The 24,422-nt window shown below is 38.1% G+C and overlaps 1 protein-coding gene across 1 annotated transcript; it reads left to right on the top strand.

Moving 5' to 3' along the window:
• Positions 179-23,211, top strand: SEC22B (SEC22 homolog B, vesicle trafficking protein). Its single transcript, XM_005677781.3, has 5 exons — positions 179-415; positions 9,544-9,653; positions 14,976-15,136; positions 16,749-16,895; positions 20,186-23,211. The coding sequence occupies exons 1-5, from the start codon at positions 341-343 to the stop codon at positions 20,338-20,340; spliced, it is 648 nt and encodes a 215-aa protein (XP_005677838.1). The 5' UTR covers positions 179-340; the 3' UTR covers positions 20,341-23,211.

Raw genomic sequence — 24,422 nt, 5'->3', positions numbered from 1 at the left:
AATTCTATTTCAGTTTGTATGCCACGCCCTCTCACGGGTCAAGGCTTATTCAAAGCTGGAAATCCAGAAAAGTGGCCCGTGCCTTGGGAGTTTCTGAAGGTGTAAGGAGAGATCACGGAACTAGTGTTCCGGTAGTTGTGGTTCCCGATGGGAAGCCAATTCTGGGGACCGGTAGTGGAGAGCGCTGGAGCTTGTTTCCGGCCACCTCAGCGGGAAGCGGAGACGCGAGTAGCTGGGTCTTCGGCAGCTGAGGTAGAGGTTTAACTGTTGTTCCGGCGGAGCAAGTCAAGACACATCTACGGCCGTCTGGGCCAGTGCTGGGTCTCCGTAGCCTGTAAAGATGGTGTTGCTCACGATGATCGCCCGAGTGGCGGACGGGCTCCCGTTGGCCGCCTCGATGCAGGAGGACGAACAGGTGAGCTGGTAGATCTTAGGACCCCAAGGTCCTGCGAGAGCGCTATGCTGTCCGCCCCGGATTCCTTGTTAGGACGTGGGAGACCCCTGAGTCTTCCCAGGCGTTTCTGACTCCTCTGAAGTGCGTTTTCTCTTTTGACAGGGGAGAAGACTACCTGGAGAAAACTAACCTTTGCTGAAGGCGGGGGTAGATTTTTATGTTACCTATTTCTTATTAGAAAAACACTCCGGAGAAGGGATAGGTTTGGCTAATTGTGATCATCCAGTGTTCTGTAATTCTTTATAGACTCTGCTAAAATCCAGGGTTTCTAATTTTTTTGCTGTTAATAAGGCTGACAGGTCCTGGGGAAAATCAGCTCCTAGTTCTTTAACTTCTTTCTGTAGCACCTGATCCTTGACCCAGCTTGCTGACATCTATTGAAAGCAGATGAGGTAATATTGCCGCATATATGTACCTGTTTGAAGTTCAGTATAGTACTTTCTTTCCCAGTTATGTCCAATTCCCACCTCCTTCAGTGAGCCTTACTAAATTCTTACTGTTGCAGTTATGACCCGTGTGTTATATTTCTATAATGCCTTGTACTTTTGCCTTTGTCTTTCAATAAATTAAATTTCCTAGCAGGCAGATGACGTCTTAGTCATTTTTGTATTTCCCATAGCTTTTACAATAGCAGTTTTAGTATAATAGGTGCTCAAAAATGTGTTGCATTGATTAAAACAAACAAAAAAAAGTCCCAGAAAAAAGCCCTAGATAGCTTCACAGGAAGAGGCTTTGTGCCTTAAAATCACAAGGCAAATTTCTGGTGTGAGTCCAGTTCCTGGAATAAGGTTGGGGAATTCTGGAAGAAAGGAGGCTGAGAATGAAATTTATATAATTTATTTAAATTTGTTTAAAGTGATCAACTTTCTTTTACTTTCTTATGCAAGTAATTTAAAAAACTTTCAAGGCCTAAAAAATGTTGAGTGCTAGAAAAAAAATATTTTGCACATTTTTTAACCTTTCATTCATATATTCATGAAAAAAAACAACTCTCATTAAGCACATCAGGTGTGCCAAGCATGGTGTTCATGCAGGGGCTTAGGGAACATAGTCCCTACTTTCTTGGAGCTTACAGTTTAGTGGAGAAGCCAGATCACTAACAGATAACTGTAATGTAGATAATTGCTGTAGAAGAGGAAGAAGTTTCTGTGATTGAACATGGAAAAGATATCTAAATTGATTTTCGGACATCAGGAAAATCTTCCGCAAAGGAATGACATCCAAGCCAATATTAGTGTCTCCTAATTGAGAAAGCTTCTATTTGGTTATATGCCCTTTTAGGTTTGATTTGCAAATATGTTTACTTTAACTTTTATGAGAACAATGATACAGATTGTGAAGTTGTTGTGTTGCTTAGTAGGTTATGCTGAGTGAAATATTTTCTATTCACTACACAAAACAATGTCTAAGCTGATATAAAATCTGAAAAATATAGCATGCCCTGAACTTTGAATTGTGAAGTATTTTTCTCTTCTCCAGCATTAAACATTTTCTTGGACTATGCAGAAGGAGTGAAATTATTAAAATGAATGCAGAACATGATTTGAAACAAAGGAGATAGTGTAAGGAAATTTTCCTTGAAGGATATGTAGTTTGACTAAGAAATAGTTTTTGCAAGGCAACCGAAATCTGGTCAGTTTTCCAACTATTGCTTTGAATTCCAGTGTGGGCAAAGAATATAAAGTAGATCTGAAAGTCTGAATATCAGTAGGCCCTTATTCTTTGCCTTGACACTTTATTGAAAAAATTAGTTGGTTATACTGTGTGTTTCTTAATTCCAAATTAGGTATCAGTCTACCAAGATGGGTTCCTTTGTTTAATTGAAAAGGAAAGATATTTTACACAAAAATATCTTTATGATTATAATTCTGTAGTGATTTCCTTTAGCAGTTTTGACTTTGAATGATAACGTCCTTTCTAAACTTTTAACATCTGCAAAAATATAAATCTTTGACTTATTTTTTACTATTAAAATAGAGCACTGTATATTTAGAGAGAGTGCCTATGCATGCATGCTGAGTAGCTTCAGTTGTGTCCAACTCTTTGTGACCCTATGGACTGTAGCCTTTCACTCTCCTCTGTCCATGGGATTCTCTAGGCAAGAATACTAGAATGGATTGCTATGCCCTATTCCAGGGAAATCTTTCTGACCTAGGGATTGAACTTGTGTCTCTTATGTCTCCTGCATTGGTGGGTGGGTTCCTTAGCACTAGCACCACATGGGAAGCCCATAGAGTGCCTGCTATATACCAACCATTCCACTAAGTCTGTTTAATGCATGATTTCATTTAGTCTTCATACAAGCTATTGTTGTTTAGTTGCTAAGTCGTGTCTGATTGTTTGTGACCCCATGGACTGTAGCCTGCCAGGTTCCTCTGTCCATGGGATTTGCCCAGCAAGAGTACTGCAGTGGATTGCCATTTCCTCCTCTAGAGAGTCTCCCTGACCCAGGGATCGAATCCATGTCCCCTGCATTGGCAGGCAGATTCTATATTGCTGAGCCACCAGGGAAGCCCTTATATCAACTGCTAGGATGGGTACTTTTATTATCTACATTTATAGATAAGGAAGCGCTGAGGCTAAGAGAAGAAAAGTCTCTTTAAGTCACACAGCAAAAATAGTACAACGGAATTTTTCACCAGGATTCCTTCCTTACCCTTCCCCTCCCTTCTTCCCTCCATCCTTTTTGCCCCTTCCTTTCTTCCTTATTAACCTACAACCACTGTGTTAGTTCCAGGTGCCTAACATAGTGATTTGATACTTCTGTCATCAGGGTTTTTTAACTGGCACATTTGACATTTTGGAATGGATAATTCTTTGTTGCGGGAAAACTGTCCTATGCATTGGTGGATGTCTAGCTGTATCCTTGGCCTCTGCACCTTATATACCAATAGCACGACCACCACCCTCCCTCCAGTTTGACAACCAAAAATATTTCCTGACATTGTTGCATGTCATCTTTGGGGAGGATAGGCAAAGTCACCCTTGGTTGAGAACCACTGTTTTGGTTTTTAAAAGAAATTTTTAATTGAGGTATAGTTGATTCACAGTGTATAAGTTTCAGGTGTAAAGCATAGTGATTCACAGTTTTTAAAGGTTAGACTCCATTAGTAGTTATTGTAAAATATTGGCTATATTCTTTAAGCTGTACAGTATACTCTTGTAGCTGCTTATTTACTTTATACATAAGTAGTTTGTACCTGTTAATCCTCTACCCCTAGTGTGCCCTTCTTCCTTCCCTCTCCTCACTGCTAACCACTAGTTTGTTCCTTTTAATCCATATCTGTCTGATTCTACACTGGAGCCTTAGTACCTAACTGTTACACTTTACTGCTTTGTTCTAAGATATTTTAATAATGTGTTTACTTCTTGGGAGTCTGGAAATTACTTTTTAAGAAATGGATATCTTGATCAAATAGTTTTATAGTTAAGTATCTTAATTGTCCAGGCCAAATAAATATATTCTTTCAGTTATTTACATTGATAATAGATGCTGTATTTTAGGTAGTTGCTCCATGCTAGTCCCTATACAAACTGTCTTGTTAGTGTAGATGAACAGTTATTCAAGTAATACAATAGAGCTTTTTTTTTTTAAGATACAGAATACCTTATGCACTGTTTTCTCTATGCTTTAGCTAGAAATACAAGCCTAAGGTAGAGAGATGAACTTTTCCAAACTACACTAAGTGATACTCTGTTTCTTCCTTTGTGATGTATTTCTCCTTTTCAGATGTTTGCAGTTTCTTTGCCTTTCTGTTCTACCTCAAAATACACCCTATTGTCTTCTTTCATTACGTCTCAGCTCTGTGGACTTGAAGACAGTGTAGATGTAACTGAGTACAGAGCAGGGAACTCCAAGAGGCAGATGGTCTGTTGTACTGTTAAATTGCCACACTCCCCCAGTCACTGAGGGTTGATTAATCATCTTATTGTTATTGCTGTTAGAGAAAGATGGTTGGTTCTTGGTGATGCTGGCCTTTGATCAGTAGAGCTTAACAGGGATTTAAAAATGATAAGGGCTTAGCTAAACATTATTGTAAAGACAAAAGATGGCATTTGATACAACTACAGCAGTCATAAAGTGAAAGTCACTCAGTTGTGTGTGACTGTTTGCGACCCCGTGGTCTGTAGCCCATCAGGTTCTTCTGTCCATGGAATTCTCCAGGCAAGAATAGTTGGAGTGGGTTGCCATTACCTTCTCCAGGGGATCTTCCCGACCCAGGGATTGAACTTGGGTCTCTTGCATTGCAGGCAGATTCTTTACCATCTGAGCCATCAGGTAAGCCCGCCAGCAGTCCTAGGTAACAGCAATAAAAAGGATTGTGGTTGTGTGGCAGCTTACTGCCCTGTGCCTGCTATATTTTATGTACAGAACCGCATCCTAAATACACTAATGATCTCAAGTTAGCTTCAGAATTTGTGAATACTTCCACATCCACTTAATTATTGGATTGCTAACAGCTGTCTTTCCTTTACACTGTGTACAGGTTTCATCAGGTCTGTTTTAGACAAAGTAGAAAACAGAATTAGGACATCTAATTAACTATTTTTAGATAGGCTAGCTGACTGTGGGCCCTTTGTGACTATAATCTTAAAAGCAAACCAAGGCTTTATCTCTAAAGCCATGATTATGTTGTTATGTGAGATCTATCAATAGTTCAGAGCTGCCATGTAGTCTTGAGCATTTCCCATGAATTAGATTTGATATTAAATAGAAAGATACCACTTGGAATGTCACTCGACCATCACAGAAGCAATTTTAACTGTAGAGGTTGTATAGCACGCATAGGAGTAGGAACTTCAAGGGTAGACTGCCTGGGCACAAATCCTAGCCCCTCCCTTACTGGCCCCAAGTGCAGATATGCAACAAGTAGACATTGATGAATGAATAATTTTCTCACTATAAAGTTAATTTGTGACTGTTGTAGAAAATTCAGTAAATACAAAAGGACCAAGAAGTTAATGGTGTTTGTTTTTTTTTTACTAAAGTAGTGGTAAAATTAAGTAATCCCTACTTAAATTATACCCACTTGGTATCTAACCTTAATCTTTGCGTATGTGTTTAAAATTAAATAATGGGTAATAACTGTAAGACTGTTCCACCTAATTTTTTCACATAGTGTATAATGAATGTCTGCTCATATCATTAAATATTACACATCATTTTGATGGTTCTGTAGTATTCCATTATGTAAATATATTCCATATGTTATGTCACCCATCCCCTATCCTGTTATTGAACATGTTTTTTGTTTTTATATGTTGTTGTAGTTGTTTGCTTAACACATATATGATGTTTATGTATACTTTCAAAGATGTAGAATTGTTAGATAAAACACTGTACAAAATTTCATAATTTCTAATACATATTGTCAGAATGACTACCGGAAAGATTGTGCCAGCATCGTTTCCCAGGAATGGCGATGCTGACTGAAGCAGCAGTGTAAAATGTTGGTTGGCATGTCATAATTCCTATGCAGATATGTCCCCAGTATTGTACATTGGCATCATTGCCTTGTTCCTTGTAAATTCCTGAAATCGTAGCATGCTTTTGGCCACAGTCTCTGTGTTTCTCTCAGATTGCAGTAATGTTTATGATGCCTCTTATAAAGTCAAAGGATTTGTACCAATCTTCATTTGACCAACAGTTTTTTGCCATTTTTTAAAAATTGAAGTGTAGTTGGTTTATAATATTATGTTAGTTTCACACTTAGAATATAGTGCTTCAGTATCTTTATAGATTATACTTCATTTTAAGTTGTTATAAAATACTATTATTCCCTGTGCTGCACAATATATCCATGTATCTTATTTATTTTATACATAGTAGTTGTATGTCTTAATCGCCCCTACCCCTGTCTTGCCCTTCTTCCTTTCCTTCTCCCTAATGGTAGCCACTAGTTTGTTCTCTGTATCTGTGAGTCTGTTTCTGATTTGTTATATTCTTTTTAGATTCCACATATAAGGGATAACATACAGTATTTGTCTTTCTCTCTCTGACTTATTTCACTAGGCATAATACCCTCTCTGTCCATCCATGTTGTTGCAAATGGTGGCATTTCATTTGCCATTTATTTATTTAACCGTTTCCTTTAAAGGGCTCCCCTGCCTTCAGCTGTCAGAAAACTTACATTTAGCTTTTATGGTTGTAGTTATTTTACTGATACTAATATCTGAGTCCTGCCTCCAAAACACTGATTTAATTGGGTTTGGGGTGCAGATTGAGCAGGAATAGTGTTTTTTAAGATCCCCAGGTGATTCTAGTGTGAAGCCAAAGTTGAAAATCATTGATCTGTGTTGGTATTATTTCTTGGTGCTTTAATAGCTAAGGTTTGATCCCTGGGTCAGTAAGATCCCTTGGAGAAGGGCATGGCAACCCACTCTAGTATTCTTGCCTGGAGAATCCCATGGACAGAGGAGCCTTGTGGGCTACAGTCCATGGGGTCACAAAGAGTTGGACATAACTGAGCAACTAACACACTTTTAGTAGCCTCTGCAGCTTTATTTGCATCCCTCGTATCTATTATCTTCCCTGGTGGCTCAGAGGTTAAAGCATCTGCCTCCAATGCGGGAGACCCGGGTTCCATCCCTGGGTTGGGAAGATCCCCTGGAAAAGGAAATGGCAACCCACTCCAGTATTCTTGCCTGGAGAATCCCTTGGACGGAGGAGCCTGGTAGGCTACAGTCCACAGGGTTGCGAAGAGTCAGACACGACTGATGCCACATAACAACATTGCTTAAGCAAACAGATTGCCTCTGCCACTCAAATTTAGGAACATAAGATATTGGCATTAGTTCAAAGCATGTGATGGTATTCACTCTCCCTAACTGGCTGGCCAGTCATGAGAAAAGCAATATATATATTAGCATTATTGTCTAATACGATAATGTTACTGTATATTATACTCTTAATTATTACAAAGTGTTATTAATATATAACAATATATATGGTAATGTAGGAGTATTTCTCAAGCAAACAGCCTTATAATAAGTCATTGCCATAAAAACAGTTAAACTACAAATCAATACTTCTAATGGTCTCTGCTTGACTCCCCTGGTTCACCTCATAATTATTTATTTCCTTATTTATATTGAAATTTCCAGCTCACCATTTATTTTATTTTATTTTGAGTTATGATTGACATATACCATTATATTAGTTTCAGATGTATAATACGATTCAGTATTTGTAGATACCGTGAAATCACCACAGTAAGTCTAGTTACCCTCCATCATGAAAAAATAGTTATGAAAATGTTTATTCTTTTTTTTCTGGTGATGCAGACATATGTTTTACTCTCTCAGCAACTTTCAAATACGTAATCCCGTATTATTAACTACAGTCCCCATGCTGAACATTGTATCCCCATGACCTATTTTATGATTGGAAGTTTGTGCGTTTTGATTCCCTTTACCCGTTTGGCCTACCGCCCCACCCACCTCCTCTCTGGCAGTCACCAGTCCATTCTCTGTCTATTAGCTTGGGTTTTGAGCAAGATTCCACTCTTTTTTAATGGCTGAATACTATCCCACTGTGTATATATACTGCATCTTTTTTATCCTTTCATCTATTGAACACTTATTATAGGTTATTTTCATATCTTGGCTGTTGTAAATAATGCTGCAGTGAGCATAGCTTAGGGTGCATATATCTTCTTAATGTAGTGTTTAATTTTCTTCAGATAAATACCTAGAAGTTGAATTGCCGGATCATGCAGTAGTTCTGTTTTTAATTTTTTTGAGGGAACCCCCCATACTTTTTCCATTTGGGCTGCACCAATTTACATTCCTTCCAACAGTGCACAAGGGTTCCCTTTTCTCCACACCCTCACCAACGCTTGTTATATCTTGTCCTTTTGATAATAGTCATTTTAACAGGATGAGGTGATACCTCAGTGTGCATTTCTAGTTCACTATTCTAAATATAGCTTAAAATCCTATATTTCTACATTTGTTTATCTGCCAGTTACATAATTTTATCTTTGCTTCCTTGTTTCTATCCTCAGTTCAGTGGATCGCTGTGATCCACTAAGTTTTACTTTGTACTCTCTCATAGTTAGGCCTTAGGTCCAATCCCTGGGAGAACCCGGTATACTTTTCTATTTAAACATTTAGTTATTAAGCATCTACCAAGGAGAGACTGTGTTATATCTTTCAATTCAGAATAAATAATCTAAAATAAAATAATTCCTTCCCATCACACGGCAGAAGTTGTTTATTTTCCCCAGTATGTAGATGAATAAAGTATATTTGTTTCTCACTCTTCATGTACTTCTTTTCCATTTTTGCTACTAGGTTATTCAGGTATGATTTTCTCCTTTTGAAATGACTCTGCTATTTCCCCCAGTAGACTTTTTCCTCTCTTTAAAAAAAAAGAAAATTGTGAAATCATTTAGAAATTGTTTGGGGAAATATTGCCTGTAATTCTGTCATCCAAATGTTACTATTTTCATTTTTTTATGAACATACCCTTGCTATCCAGACATTTGCATTCCAAACTTGGAAACCAAATAGATTTATTTAGTAAAGGATATCTTGACTTTCTAATCTTCATCCTTACTCTTACTTGTTTTTACCTAGTTGCAGTTACAGTGTTCATAGTAATTTACAGTGATGGGTGCACACATTTAGTTTTGCTTATACATCAAATACTGTAACACTTTATGGAAGATTTTGCATGATATTTCAGCATAAAAATGAGATTCATTCTGTCTGTCTTTCCAGGACTTTCCTCTGAGTATAGAACATGTTGTGTGATTCTGTGCCAGTAACCATGCAAGTGAAGTGGGTTAGGAGGAGGGCACTGACCTCATAGTGGAAATGGATTCAGCAAGTACCTTAAATGCAGTTGAGGATTATTTTTTTGCTTTTTAGAAAATAACTAATGTGACTTTGTTGAAAAACTCAGGGTTTGGGCTCCCTTTTTTCTCTGAAAGTAGGCCACTTTTATTTTGTTAAATCTTATTAATGTTATTAACCTGTAAATGAAGGGCCTTATTTACATAGCGCCCTCAAAATATGATACTTCTTACCAATTATTACTGTTTTTTTTTTGTGGAACATTCTTAAATGAAGGTGTCTTCTTTCAGTCTGGCCGGGACCTTCAACAGTACCAGAGTCAGGCTAAGCAGCTCTTTCGAAAGTTGAATGAACAGTCCCCTACCAGATGCACCTTGGAAGCTGGTGCCATGACTTTTCAGTGAGTATAATCTTGATTTCTTCGTGATCATTTAAGTATGAAATACAGTAATTACTTGTAATTACACCTGAGAAGAATGGTAACTTTTTTCAAACGAAAAGGTAGCTTTGAAAATAGAGTCACTCTATGGAGGCAACTTTCTTGGCTCTAATTCTGCAAAACTGAAATTTTGGTTTCTGTATTCAGTTTGTGTACAGTAATTCACCCTGTTATCTTGTGTGCAGTAATGCTGTATGTATCATGCAGTAATAGATAACTTTTGCTTTGGGAGCTTCTTAGAGCCAGACACACATAGATTAGTACCCTTGCTTAAACGTTTACTGACACTGTAATCTTGAGCAACTCACATATATTTCACTAGGTCTCAGTTACCTCTATAAAATAGGGAATCATAGTTTTGTTAGGTTTATGAGAGAATCCCTGTATATCACTTAACATTGTGTCTGGCACATAGAGAATAATTCAGTTCAGTCACTCAGTCATGTCCGACTCTTTGCAACCCCATGAATCGCAGCACGCCAGGCCTCCCTGTCCATCACCATCTCCCGGAGTTCACTCAGACTCACGTCCATCGAGTCCGTGATGCCATCCAGCCATCTCATCCTCGGTCGTCCCCTTCTCCTCCTGCCCCCAATCCCTCCCAGCATCAGAGTCTTTTCCAATGAATCAACTCTTCTCATGAGGTGGCCAAAGTACTGGAGTTTCAGCTTCAGCATCATTCCTTCCAAAGAAATCCCAGGGCTGATCTCCTTCAGAATGGACTGGTTGGATCTCCTTGCAGTCCAAGGGACTCTCAAGAGTCTTCTCCAACATCACAGTTCAAAAGCATCAATTCTTCGGCACTCAGCCTTCTTCACAGTCCAACTCTCACATCCATACATGACCACAGGAAAAACCATGGCCTTGACTAGATGGACCTTAGGCGGCAAAGTAATATCTCTGCTTTTGAATATGCTATCTAGGTTGGTCATAACTTTTCTTCCAAGGAGTAAGCGTCTTTTAATTTCATGGCTGCAGTCACCATCTGCAGTGATTTTGGAGCCGCAAAAAATAAAGTCTGAAACTGTTTCCACTTTTTCCCCATCTATTTCCCATGAAGTGATGGGACCGGATGCCATGATCTTCGTTTTCTGAATGTTGAGCTTTAAGCCAACTTTTTCGCTCTCCTCTTTCACTTTATTAAGAAGCTTTTTAGCTCCTCTTCACTTTCTGCCATAAGGGTGATGTCATCTGCATATCTGAGGTTATTGATATTTCTCCCGGCAATTTTGATTCCAGCTTGTGTTTCTTCCAGTCCAGCGTTTCTCATGATGTACTCTGCATAGAAGTTAAATAAGCAGGCTGAAAATATACAGCCTTGATGTACTCCTTTTCCTATTTGGAACCAGTCTGTTGTTCCATGTCCAGTTCTAACTGTTGCTTCCTGACCTGCATACAGATTTCTCAAGAGGCAGGTTAGGTGGTCTGGTATCCCCGTCTCTTTCAGAATTTTCCACAGTTTATTGTGATCCAGAGAGTCAAAGGCTTTGGCATAGTCAATAAAGCAGAAATAGATGTTTTTCGGAACTCTCTTGCTTTTTCCATGATCCAGCGGATGTTGGCAATTTGATCTCTGCTTCCTCTGCCTTTTCTAAAACCAGCTTGAACATCAGGGAGTTCACGGTTCACATATTGCTGAAGCCTGGCTTGGAGAATTTTGAGCATTACTTTACTAGCATGTGAGATGAGTGCAATAGGTATTGTTTATTATTTAGAGAAAAGAAAATTATAAAAGATAATTTAGGAGCATCTAACCAGTGGTTGAAGGGCATGGCAACCCATTCCAATATGCTTGCCTGGGAAATCCCATGGACAGAGGAGCCTGGCAGGATACAATCCATGGGGTTGCAAAGAGTCAGACATGACAGCATCTGTACAACAACAACAAATCAGTGGTTGTAGACAATACAGCTGAGAGAGGGATCAAAGGGACTTTATTGGGTCTCAAATTACCTACAAATAATTGATATTGTGTTTAATTATATGTCAAGTTTGAAGGTGCTAAAACAGGCAGGATTAAAAAAGAAAAAAGAGGACAAGAAGATCAGAGGAAAATAAGAAAGGAAAAGCTAAATAATCCTTAGTATTTTAGGAGCTCAGATACTGAGATAATATAGACCTGGGAAGAACCTATTGTGTTTAACTCGAATAACCAAGCCTCTACTCATCAAGAACAAGCAAACAAGTATACAGAATCAAAACTGAAACAAGACTCTGGCCTATTGGTTAAGAAAATAGTGAACATTAGGTTTTGTAAGTTATTTCAACATTAAATAATGTTCAGTTCAGTTCATTTGCTCAGTGGTGTCCGACTCTTTGTGACCCCATGGACCACAGCACACCAGGCCTCCCTGTCCTTCACCAACTCCCGGAGTTTACCCAAACTGATGTCCATTGAGTCGGTGATGCCATCCAACCATCTCATCCTCTGTCGTCCCCTTCTCGTCCTGCCTTCCGTCTTTCCCAGCATCAAGGTCTTTTCAAATGAGTCAGCTTTCCACATCAGGTGCCCAAAGTATTGGAGTATCAGCTTCAACATCAGTCCTTCTGATGGACACTCAGGACTAATCTCCTTTAGGATGGACTGGTTGGATCTCCTTGCAGTCCAAGGGACTCTCAAGAGTCTTCTCCAACACCACAATTCAAAAGCATCAGTTCTTCGGTGCTCAGCTTTCTTTATAGTCCAACTCTCACATCCATACATGACCACTGGAAAAACCATAGCCTTGACTAGACGGACCTTTGTTGGCAAAGTAATGTCTCTGCTTTTTAATATGATGTCTAGTTTGGTTATAACTTTCCTTTCACATTTCCTTTCTAAATAACGTTCAGTTCAGTTCAGTCTCTCAGTCGTGTCCGACTCTTTGCGACCCCATGAATCACAGCGCGCCAGGCCTCCCTGTCCATCACCAGTTCCCGGAGTTCACTCAAACTCATGTCCATCGAGTCGGTGATGCCATCCAACCATCTCATCCTCTGTCGTCCCCTTCTCCTCCTGCCCCCAATCCCTCCCAGCATCAGAGTCTTTTCCAGTGACTCAACTCTCCGCATGAGGTGGCCAAAGTATAGGAGTTTCAGCTTCAGCATTAGTCCTTCCAGTGAACACCCAGGACTGATCTCCTTTAGGATGGACTGGTTGGATCTCCTTGCAGTCCAAGGGACTCTCAAAAGTCTTCTCCAACACCACAGTTCAAAAGCATCAATTCTTCAGCACTCAGGTTTCTTCACAGTCCAACTCTCACATCCATACATGACCACTGGAAAAACCATAGCCTTGACCAGACAGACTTTTGTTGGCAAAGTAATATCTCTGCTTTTGAATGTGCTGTCTAGGTTAGTCATAACTTTCCTTCCAAGGAGTAAGCATCTTTTAATTTCATGGCTGCAGTCACCATCTGCAGTGATTTTGGAGCCCCCCAAAATAAAGTCTGACACTGTTTCCACTGTTTCCCCATCTATTTCCCGTGAAGTGATGGGACCGGATGCCATGATCTTAGTTTTCTGAATGTTGAGCTTTAAGCCAACTTTTTCACTCTCCTGTTTCACTTTCATCAAGAGGCTTTTTAGTTCCTCTTCACTTTCTGCCATAAGGTGATGTCATCTGCATATCTGAGGTTACTGTTATTTCTCCCAGCAATCTTGATTCCAGCTTGTGCTTCTTCCAGCCCAGCATTTCTCATGATGTACTCTGCATATAAGTTAAATAAGCAGGGTAACAATATACAACCTTGACGTACTCATTTTCCTATTTGGAACCAGTCTATTGTTCCATGTCCAGTTCTAACTGTTGCTTCCTGACCTGCATATAGGTTTCTCAAGAGGCAGGTCAGGTGGTCTGGTATTCCCATCTCTTGCACAATTTTCCGTAGTTTAGAGATGCTCAATTATAATATAGTATTTCTTATCTTTACTATGGGTTAGAAACAAATGACCTAGGAAAGATCTCATGGAATTGAAAAGAAATTTTCTTCTGCCTCCTTCTTTATAATCTTATCTCTTCCCTTATTTGCATCTAAGAGCTGTTTGCTAAAGATGTATTCTTTGCCAGACCGTGTATTAAGTCTTGCCTTTAATGTTCTTAGCTTGTCCTCTTATAGCAGAGAGAGACACATACGCAAACAACTTTGTGTGTGTGCTATATGCAAGAAGTGCTATAGAGCAGAGAGAAGGAAGCAAGTTTTCAGGAAAGGGGACTCAACTCTGTGGAGTTCTAGGGTTCCTTAGGAGCCACATAGAAAGGACAAGGAGTGGGGGATGTGTGTAATGCTTCGAACCCTTAAACTCCTACTTAAACTATAAAACTTATGACTTTATTTGCTATACATATTGGTCTTCTGGATATAATTTTGGCTCAAATAAAGAGTGCTGTGGCTAAAAACTCATTTGAAAACCACTGAGTAGCCAGCCTCTTTCCGAAAATATCTCAGACATGCCGTAATATAGCCTCCTCCAGACTGCCAGGGACAATTTGATAGACATGAGTTTGGGCGAGCTCCGGCAGTTGGTGATGGACAAGGAAGCCTGGCATGCTGCAGTCCATGGGGTTGCAAAGAGTCAGACATGACTGAGCAACTGAACTGAACTGAAGGCTGCCAGGGAGCTCACTCTCAAAGAGGAGTCAGTTCTGTTATTGAATAATTTGCAATTAATACAGAGTTCTTCTACCCTAGAAATTAGGAACTATTATTAGTCCTGAGATTGTTATTTTCTGTACCCAGTAATCGTTGTGACATTAACTTCTAACTTTTTAGTGTTCACAAAAATTTCTAGTTCCACAATTCCTCTCAGATGGAATAAGTTTAAATGTGTGTATATTATTACTTGTTTACTATACATGATCAAAGGGCAGATGGAGTCACACCCTGAGTTTTCAAGAAAAAGTCTTAAGTATTAAGATATTTTAGTTGAAGAATTATGTAATGAATAAATATGTCTAAATACTCCTTTTGGAATATGCTTCTAATAATGGGAAGATGTTTGTTTTCTAATTCTAGTGATTTATGGTTTGTAATTGACTTTCTGATTTCATTATCCTCAGAGGCCTTGGGCTTGAATATTTTCGAGTTTGTATAAGGAATTTCCTGGTGGTCCAGTGGTTAGGACTCTGCCCTTCCCCTGCCAAGGACCTGGGTTTGATCCCTAGTCAGGGAACTAAGATCCTGCAAGCCAGGTAGCATAGCCAAAAACAAAGTTTGTATGGCACCGAGAGTCTGTTTCAGACTGTTGGGAGTGTTATTAATCTACAACAATTTTTTCATGCTTTTTTAATTTTTGTCTCTTCAGTTACATTATTGAACAGGGAGTATGTTATTTGGTTCTGTGTGAAGCTGCCTTCCCTAAGAAGCTGGCTTTTGCCTACCTAGAAGATTTACACTCAGAATTTGATGAGCAGCATGGGAAGAAGGTGCCAACTGTGTCTAGACCCTACTCATTTATTGAGTTTGGTAAGTTTTTGTGCCTCACTTCTCTACCAGGGGAGTAGACAATGCAGAGAAGCTATTGATATAGTTTGACTTTTTGTTTAAAGCTTGCCCACTAATGTTTTGGATTCTGCCTCCTCTCCTATTCCATGTCTTTTTTCCTTTTGAGTGAATGAGACTTCCTTCTCATAAGTATTAATAATTGTCTCTGGCCTTTTGATATTTTACCCATAGAGCTTGTTGCCCTTTGCTCTTTTTTGTAATTTGTTTTGATTCTTCATTAGGGTAAAAAAAACTGAAGATCCAGATTGGCATGTAATTCCTGAGTTCTTCTTTTTCCCAATTCAGTGTCTTCACCCCCACACACACATACACTCACAGTGAGACCCATTTTATAGAGATCAGAATTTGGAAATCAGAAAGAATGGTATTTTGTTTCTTTTAATAGAACAAGATCTTCTAATTTAAGTAGTAAAAGATATCTGGTATTAAGGCACAACAGTTCCTACAGGCAGAAGTAGTGAGCAAGGGTGTCCATATTTGTACAAGAATTATAGAAAGACTCATTATTCCTCAGAGGTGGTAAAATATAGGATGGCAGCATATCAAAGGAAATGTCCTATAAGTAGAAGGGAGAACAAGTATGATTGGATTACATCATTGACATTTTTAGTTAAAAAGAAACTGGTTTTGAATACTACCTCTGGATTTCTGAAGTGTTTCAAGTTTGCTAGATAAATGAGTCCTCTTGCTTTGTAGAAATAAAGAAAACGTATTATAGCAAAGCATTACAGTGTTTCAAAACTAAACTCTACAAGTGCAAATTTTATCATGTCTGGTTTTGCAGTTTTTATTTTTGTAGGCAATATGAGTTCAGTAAAGCCAAGAAAAAAATAAGACTGCTGTATCAAAGTCACACAGGAAATAGTTGGTATCCTCAAATTAGCTTAAAAGATTGTATACAGAGATATGAAAGGGTTATAGATGAACTGTAAGGTACCGTAACGTGAGACCAGTAGCATGGTAATTGTTATCAACCCTTGGCTTGCATGGATAAAAGCAGTTTCTGGAACTGGGAAGAAGAAAGTTTATAGAAAAGGCCAGTTTCAAAGGAGCAGTAACTTTTGGTGGAGGATTACTACCAGCCCAAGATGACTTCTCAGGGAGGAGATAGAGGAATAAATCACTATCACTGTCCACTCATTCCCTATTCTTGGGGTGTCCTCTTTCGCTTAACCTAATTGGAAACTAGACAGCAAGGAACCCATTGATATAATTCATGCAGGTTAGCTTCCCAAAGCAGAAAGCAGGGTGCAGAAGGGTGGGAGGAAGTTTAAAGAGGCAAGTAAAGGGAAGCCAATACACTATCTTAAGATTTTAGCTAAAAGTTGAAAATATAATCTTTATTAATTTTTCTTTTCATAGTTTTATGATATGTAGACATTGGCAAACATGAATGAGCATGCAGTTTTGTAGTAATATTTTGGGAAATTCCCTGTCACACCTGATACTCATTCAAGAGTCTGGCTAATCATGGACAGTTCAGAACCAGGACTAAACTCAGAATATACTCTTACCTACTTCTTTGATGGACATGAAAGAAATTGTTATCAGTCACTTTTCTTCATCATTATAGATACCTACATTCAGAAAACCAAGAAGCTTTACATTGACAGTCGTGCTCGGAGAAACCTAGGCTCCATCAACACTGAACTGCAAGATGTGCAGAGAATCATGGTTGCAAATATTGAAGAAGTGTTACAACGGGGAGAAGCACTCTCAGGTATCTAAAAGCAGTACGAATCTTAGGAGCAAGTGGTTCTTATTCCATAGGCAAGGATAGCTTATTTGGGGTTACCATTTATGCTGTCGGATTCTATCTAGTACTATTAAGAATTCATTTCTCCAAAATGGATTACATTACAAGCTTCCAATATGATATGTTTCTTCCTAGTGTGGTTAGTGTCTATTGAGTTGGAACAGTGTAAAGTCTCATTCCATGTAAGAAACAATTACTGTTTCCCAGGTATTGACCAAATTAGATTAGTATTTATAGAAACACGTAAGGAAAACGAAAAGAAGAATGAGAGGACATTGTCAAAGGTTTATGGCAATGGTTTCATAAGTAGCTGCTCCAGGAGACTTTACTGCTGCCAGATCAACTGTTATAAAATACCATTTCCTCAAGGCGTTCCTCTGCAGAAAAACTTCTGAGACCTGTGACTACAAGATCTAGTCTGGTCTCAACTTACTTTTCATTCATCCAGTGATTATTAATTGAATACTCATAATGTGCAAGGTGGGCTTCCCCAGGGGCTCAGCATTTTAAAATGTGCCTGCAGTATGGGGGCCACAGGAGACACAGGTTCGGTCCCTGGGTCAGAAAGATCCCCTGGAGGAGGAAATGGCAACCCACTCCAGTTTTCTTTCCTCTAGAATCCTGTGGACAGAGGAGCCTGGTGGGCTACATTCCATAGAGTCGCATAGAGTTGAACACAACTGAAGCCACTTAGCAGCCAATGTGCAAGGCACTGTATTCTCTGTTGTGGAAGATAAGGAGATTGCAAAAGTGTTTCATTCTCCCTGGTTCACAAACATTCCGCCTCAGCCAGTTCAGTGTCTTCATCATCCTGGACCTTCCTTAAACTCTAGATAAGAACTGCCTCTACAAAGTAGCCTTCCCTGATCCGTACAGCCCCTGACGCATTAATCTCCTTACTCCTTCAAATTCTTAAAACACTTACATATTTTACGTAATGTAAAAAAGCATGTAATGTTTTTTAGCACATGGGGTATGTATATGTGTGTGTACTAATTTACCTAAAATATATAACTAATGTTTACATGTTACCTAAGTGTTTAATGTGAGCATATATGCTGTTTTTTATCTATTTTATATACTTATTTTATTTCTTTCACAGTAATCATCACAGGTAGTTGCCTTAATGTATATCTTTAAAATTCAGCCTTGTTACATATTCATGATTAAATGCATGCATGCGAAATCACCTCAGTCATGTCCTTCTCTTTGTGACCCCATGGACTGTAGCCCGCCAGGCTCCTCTGTCCTTGGGATTCTCCACGCAAGAGTACTGGAGTGGATTGCCATTCCCTTCTCCAATGAATAAATGGGTTTTCCTTTATTATGAACTTCAGATTTTAACCTTCATGTTTATAGTCAGCAATTGTCCCACTGTATATAGCTTCATACTCTTTAAACATCAGTTTTTGGATAAGTGAGTCTATATAAATTTTCATCATAGCAGACTCACAGGTTCTACTCAGGATAAAGTAAACCAGTATAGGAAACTTTTTTAAAGCCAAAATTTACAAACTGCTCAGTTAATCAAGAGCATATGGGATTTCCTTCTAGTGCTTTGCTAATTGCTATAGTGTTGATATGCTGATAAAAACAAAGTACATTTTTACCCTTAAGAAACTTCATGTGATTAGTAAGATAAGGAACATTGTCATAGAGTAACAAATATCTATCGAACATTTACATTGTGCTAGGCAATATGGTAAGGGGACTTTACATATATTTTATTTATTCTTTAGAGTAATCCCATGTGAAGTGGGTGGTACAAACCAGTTTTACAGATAAAGAAGCAAAGACTCAGAAAAGTACTTCTCCAAGCAATAGCTTTGTTTTTATGATACAATGTGTTTCCAATGTTCATATGTAAAGAAATTCTCATAACTGTTGCTTACTTTATATGACCTAATATTTATTTCTCTTCCCAGTTTTTCTCAGCAGATTAGATTCATTTAGCAAATACTTATTTATGGAGCACTGACTATATGCCAGATCCTGTTCTAGGCACTAGGAATATAGTAAGAAATACTGTAGTAGTTAAAAAACTCTGTCCAGTCTGTTAAACTGACCGGAAAGATTCCTTGCAGTATTGTCATGGCTATTTCTCATCCCTTAACTGTTTTTTTGCATGACAAGGTGCTTTTCTTACAGGACAAGTTACTAATTTCGAAATGGCTGACATGCCTGTGTTATTAAGTAATGCCACATTTCTCAATCAAAACCAGTCCCTATTAAGCAACTCCAAATAGTCCAAAAGCATTCTCCGAGGAAGACCAAATAGATTCAGATTGCAAAATAGTTTCTCAAAAATTTAAAGAAGTGAAAAGTTTGATTAGAAGTTATGCCAAACTGAGAGTTTGTTTTTATTATTAAAAATATGCCATATATTTTAAGCCCAGTTTAGCTTATGTGTATCTGGTTATTTCTCTAAGCGCTTTGTTAACAATTAAAAGAAGATAATGACATTACAAATGTTCGTATAGGGAAAAAAACTTTGCAGAAGATTCTAAAAAGCTTAATTTAGTATATATTGGTAGTTTTCTAGCACCTGTGATTGTATTTTCATTGTAATATAGCTTTCCTATGTCTGCTAAAATACAATTTCTGATAGTGTTATCTTCATAATAATAGTCTTTACCATCTGGAAAGTTTTAGAAATTTGGTAGTAGTCACTGTTGAGATACCGCTTAATACTCAGTGTCTGGTTCATTGAATTTTCTGGTTACCTGCATTTTTCATCTTACCTGGATTATCATTTGTCAAAATATGAGAGAATATGATTTAAACCATTAAGAGATTATGAAGATAGTTGCTATCAGCTAACGTTTATTAAGTGTTTACCATCATGTAGGCATTGTGCTCACTTTACAGATATCCTATGATATGGTTACTATTATTGTATATTCCCTATTTTTATATACAAAGAAGTTGGGTCTTAGGCTGAGTTGCCCAGTATCATATGATTGGTACAGTGGAGATTTGAACTAGGGTCTGAGGCCAGACCCTGGACTCACTCTACAGCCTCAAGAATTTGAACATAAGTTGAACTGATTATTTGAAAATGCATTGTAGATTTTACAGTGCTTTGGGATCATGAATAAATCAGTGTATACAACCTTACCCTTAAAAAAAAAAAGATAATTTCAGCTTCACGATTTGAAGTAGTGCTACTCATTTAGGTTATTTTTGTTCTTAATACAGTTGATAAAATACTTTAAAGGACTAATTAATGTTATCCTTTTTTTCCCTTTTGACAGCATTGGATTCGAAGGCTAACAATTTGTCCAGTCTGTCCAAGAAATACCGCCAGGATGCGAAGTACTTGAACATGCGTTCCACTTACGCCAAACTTGCAGCAGTAGCTGTATTTTTCATCATGTTAATAGTGTATGTGCGCTTCTGGTGGCTGTGAAGTAGTGAATCCAGTCACTGGCAAGGGAGAACCTAGCACCCCACAGGTGTATGTTTTCAGGAAGCTGAGCGCACAGAGATGTGTATTAGAATCCAAGTGGAACTTCTGCCTCTAAAGACCTTGCAAGAAAAGACATGGCCTGAAAAGGAAAGGTTACACCTCATTTAATGAAGCTTAGCCCTATGTAGAAAGCGTCTTTCCGGGGCAGAGGCTTTCTCTGGGTGCTAAGCCATATACATTAGGGAACAGTAGATTGTCTTATTTGTTTTTTTTTCCCCTTCCAGTGTTTTACATTTTTCAAACAGCACTGACTGGGGCATTCTCATTCTCTAATGGAGCTGTCAGTGAGATTTGGCTTAACCAACCTATGCTAGCAAGTCTGAAATCCCTTCAGAGAAGGCAGCCCTTCAGGAAGTTTTTTGACTCTGTTTAATCAACATTCCTTTTGTTGGTGACATTTGTGATTTTCAGGAATCTGAGTTGTTTGATGGCCTTTTAAACAAGACTCCAGTATGTGAAGGTTAATTGCTGTGCTGCAAGATACCCTGTCTATTGGCCCCTGTAGGAAGTTAACCTTGTTTTTCATTTATGATAATTTGCTTATTGCACAATTGCTTTAGAGTTAAATGAATTAAATGAATTATATTAAGATGCCTTGAAATTATATTATAGCACTCCTTGATTAAGAAGCAAAAATGTTTTCTGTCATTTACTCTTAAAAGACTTAAAATTAGTTTGGGACATTCTTGATTTTATTTTTCTGCATCTGGTTTATATTAATAGAAGAGTGAGTATAGCATATAGCCAGAGGCCCCTGACTTATTGGGAAGACAGGCCAGCTCATCACTACAGCTTTTTCCTCTTTCCTCACTTCTTCACTATGATTTTCCCCACTCTTCTCCTGCCACAACTTGCTAAGGTTTTTTTAATAGCTCTGAGCCCTATAGTTTCATGTCCCATAACTATCCTCTCAGTACATTCTCAAATTTCAAAATGGAAGATAATCAGTTGCATAGTTAATTAAATTGAAAATTTTCAGAGCAACTACTCAAACTACTAAACATATTTATCTAAGAAAATCTGAGAGCACCTCATATCTGCTTCAGTTATCTAATTCTCTAAGAATGTTCTAGAGATAGGCAACTCATTTACAGTAGATTCTGTTAACAAAAGTACCTAATTTTTCCCTTTTTTGCTCAGGGATAATGAGAATTTCCTTTTACCTTCTGAGGTGGAATTTTTTAAATGGGGAGAATAGGCCTTTTAAATATTGTCACAAGAGTCTACAATATAACCTCTAATTCCTACACATACTGCAAATATTTCTTTAAATTGTACAGGAAAATGAACCAACTTCTTACTTCTTAAGATCTTTGGAAAGAACTTTAACCAGTAAGCAGTTTTATAACTCAGGATCATCAAATCTACTGTTCTGATTCCTGATAGAGGAAAAAAAAAATCTTTTCTTTAAAACAAGGCAAGGAGAAATGCTTATTTTATTCCTGATAATTTATAGAACTAGAATAAAAATTTTTTCTTCCCACTTTGGACCTCTCTCTGCCAATTGGAGTTTTGTGCATGAAATAAGAAGTTACTTTTTACAGAGAATAAGTGCTTGAAGTCCCTAAAAGTCTTGTCCCTAAGTAATGATGTTGGTAATAAAAGCCTTTGAAAGGCTGAAAACCTAAATAGTAGTACCATAGCATTTGGTACTTCTGTAGAAGTGGAGAGTGAGTGGCAGCTCGTTGTTGAGAGTTGCATGCTGCAACCAAATGGTCAGCAATGAAATAAATATTTCTAGAATGTTCCCTTCAGTGTGAAGCTTTGTTATCTACTATAGTTAATTTACATGCACATATTCTTCTAGATACATTCCTACCTAAATTCAGAGGGGTTAATTAGAAAATGATATGGGGTGGGGGGTGAATAACAAAGGGATAAAGTTGTTTATGATTATGATGGCCGAAAATGAGAGAGCAGGACTGTCATATGGCTCCTATTTGTGTTCTTTATTGGAGGAAGTGCGAAGATCTACCTAGGTGGAATGAACCAGCAATCAAACAGACGTCTAAAATAGAATGTGATAAATACAGTTCAGGGTTATCGAGGGCACATTAAGAAAGGACACCTAATTTACTGTGACAAGGAGGATGGTAAGAGAAGGAGAGTGTGACTTCCCATACAGAGTCAGTGACTTGAGCAAAGTTATGAGTTAAAAGAATGAGGCGCATTTTGGGGGATCGTATTGCTTGGTTTGGGTTTCACTGGTGGCTCAGATGGTAAAGAATCTGCCTCCAGTGAGGGAGTTTGATTGTTGGGTCAGGAACATCCCCTGGAGAAGGGGATGTCGATTATGTCTTTGTCTTTGTGACCCATAGACTGTAGCCCACCAGGCTCCTCTGTCCATGGAATTCTCCAGGCAAGAATACTGGAGTGGGTTGCCATGCCCTTATCAGGGTCATCCAGACCCACGGATTGAACCTGGGTCTCCTGCATTGCGGGCAGATTCTTTGCTGTCTGAGCCACTAGGTAAGGCTGATTGGTGGAGGCCACACAATTAAGGCTTTTGGTTAGTGTATTTAGCAGAAGTGACTGAGCCATATGTGGTTTCTTTTTAGCTCAGCAAAAAGGCAAAGACAGAGGTCGTACAGATGTTACTACTATAATTGCACATTAACTAATTGAACCAAATAGCTTTTACTTTTTAAAAGTCCCCAAAGAAAAGTTTGTAGCATATGTGACATAGTTTGAGGTAGAAGGAGCAAATTGAGTCCCACATCCTTTTAATCATTATAGGTAGGGTTGACCCAACAGTCAACTGTCTAGAGCAGTTTAATCACTCTGTTTTAATAAAGTTTATTTCAAGTGCTGTGATTGAGTCCATGTTTTAGATTAGAAAAGTTGTTGGAAAAGAAATTTGAGTTTCGTATACTCATCAAAACTGGACTAATTTTTTTTTCTTCCATAACCTTCATTAACTGAGCACATTATTAGGCATTTTACATATATTATTATAGTCCCCTCATAACCATTTTCCCAGGTTGCCCAAGGTCACATAGCAAGTTGAAGTACTTGGGTTCAAATCCAGCACTGATAGGCATCCAACTACTACATGTACTGTTTATTTCTAAATTATTATGTAGATGTGTTTGTTCTAAGCACTATTTCACTTTGTCCTATCAGGTTATTAGTTTTTATTTTTTGGAAAAGGTTTTTGTTTTGTATATGTATACAATTTCATTATTTCTATCTCTTTTTCATTTCCTTATCTATCATTTTTCCCTTTTTTCCTTTTTAATAATTTTTACTCTTGGGTGTTTGTTGGCCTTTTCTCACTCTTGGTTTGTAACACATTTTATTTGCTCCTTTTACATTTGATCTTAATGTTAACTCAGCATTTTTCTACATCTGATTCACTTAAGATTTAGCAAAATGATTTTTTAAAATCTCCCTCTTTTTTCTTACGTCCTTTTGCTCATTCTCTTTCCCCGCCCCCTACATTTTCTATGCCTTTCCATTTTACTTCATTTCCCTAGATTCTGCTTTTACTTAGGAGTTACTGTTATGCTACAGCTTTACTTCTGTGAGTGAGAGCTTTAAAATTAACTGTTAGACTTATTATTTTTATATCCTAATTTATCTTACCTTCTGTTGATTTCATAACATACTGTGTTCTCTTATCAGTCAATGCAGATATGCCCCTGCTTTAAGGAATCCCTGTACACAATATTACAAACACTGCAAGGATTCTTCAAGAACAAGCTCCTCTGGTTTGTCTTCGGTATTGGGTGCTTCAGCTCTCACTTGTGTTACGGATGGCTCCAAATGTACCTGTCTGTGCTCACACTGAGATCTAGATCCAGTTATTTTGCTGCTTGTTGGATATCTGTGTTTTGAGTATTCCATAGAACTTTAGTGCACTTAAAACATCTTATTGCCTTCAAAGTTAAAACCTATCCTGTGCTTCCTAAGGCATTTCTAACTTTTAGACATCACCTGCCACTCCTTTACCTCAGCTACAAGTCAGGAATTGCATATGACTCCTCAGTTTTCTCCTACTACCTCTCAACTATTAAAACTTG

The sequence above is a fragment of the Capra hircus genome, chromosome 3 (genome assembly GCF_001704415.2).
Source record: "Capra hircus breed San Clemente chromosome 3, ASM170441v1, whole genome shotgun sequence".
In the NCBI taxonomy this organism is placed as follows: Eukaryota; Metazoa; Chordata; class Mammalia; order Artiodactyla; family Bovidae; genus Capra; species Capra hircus.
This window is presented reverse-complemented; position numbering and strand designations above follow the sequence as displayed.

Bases quoted from the DNA above. Each gene is read 5' to 3' on its own strand.
- SEC22B (XM_005677781.3), top strand. From the start codon at position 341: ATGGTGTTGCTCACGATGATCGCCCGAGTGGCGGACGGGCTCCCGTTG. The intron at 416-9,543 runs GTGAGCTGGTAG...GTCTTCTTTCAG, and splicing joins CGATGCAGGAGGACGAACAG to TCTGGCCGGGACCTTCAACA. The intron at 15,137-16,748 runs GTAAGTTTTTGT...TCATCATTATAG, and splicing joins CTACTCATTTATTGAGTTTG to ATACCTACATTCAGAAAACC.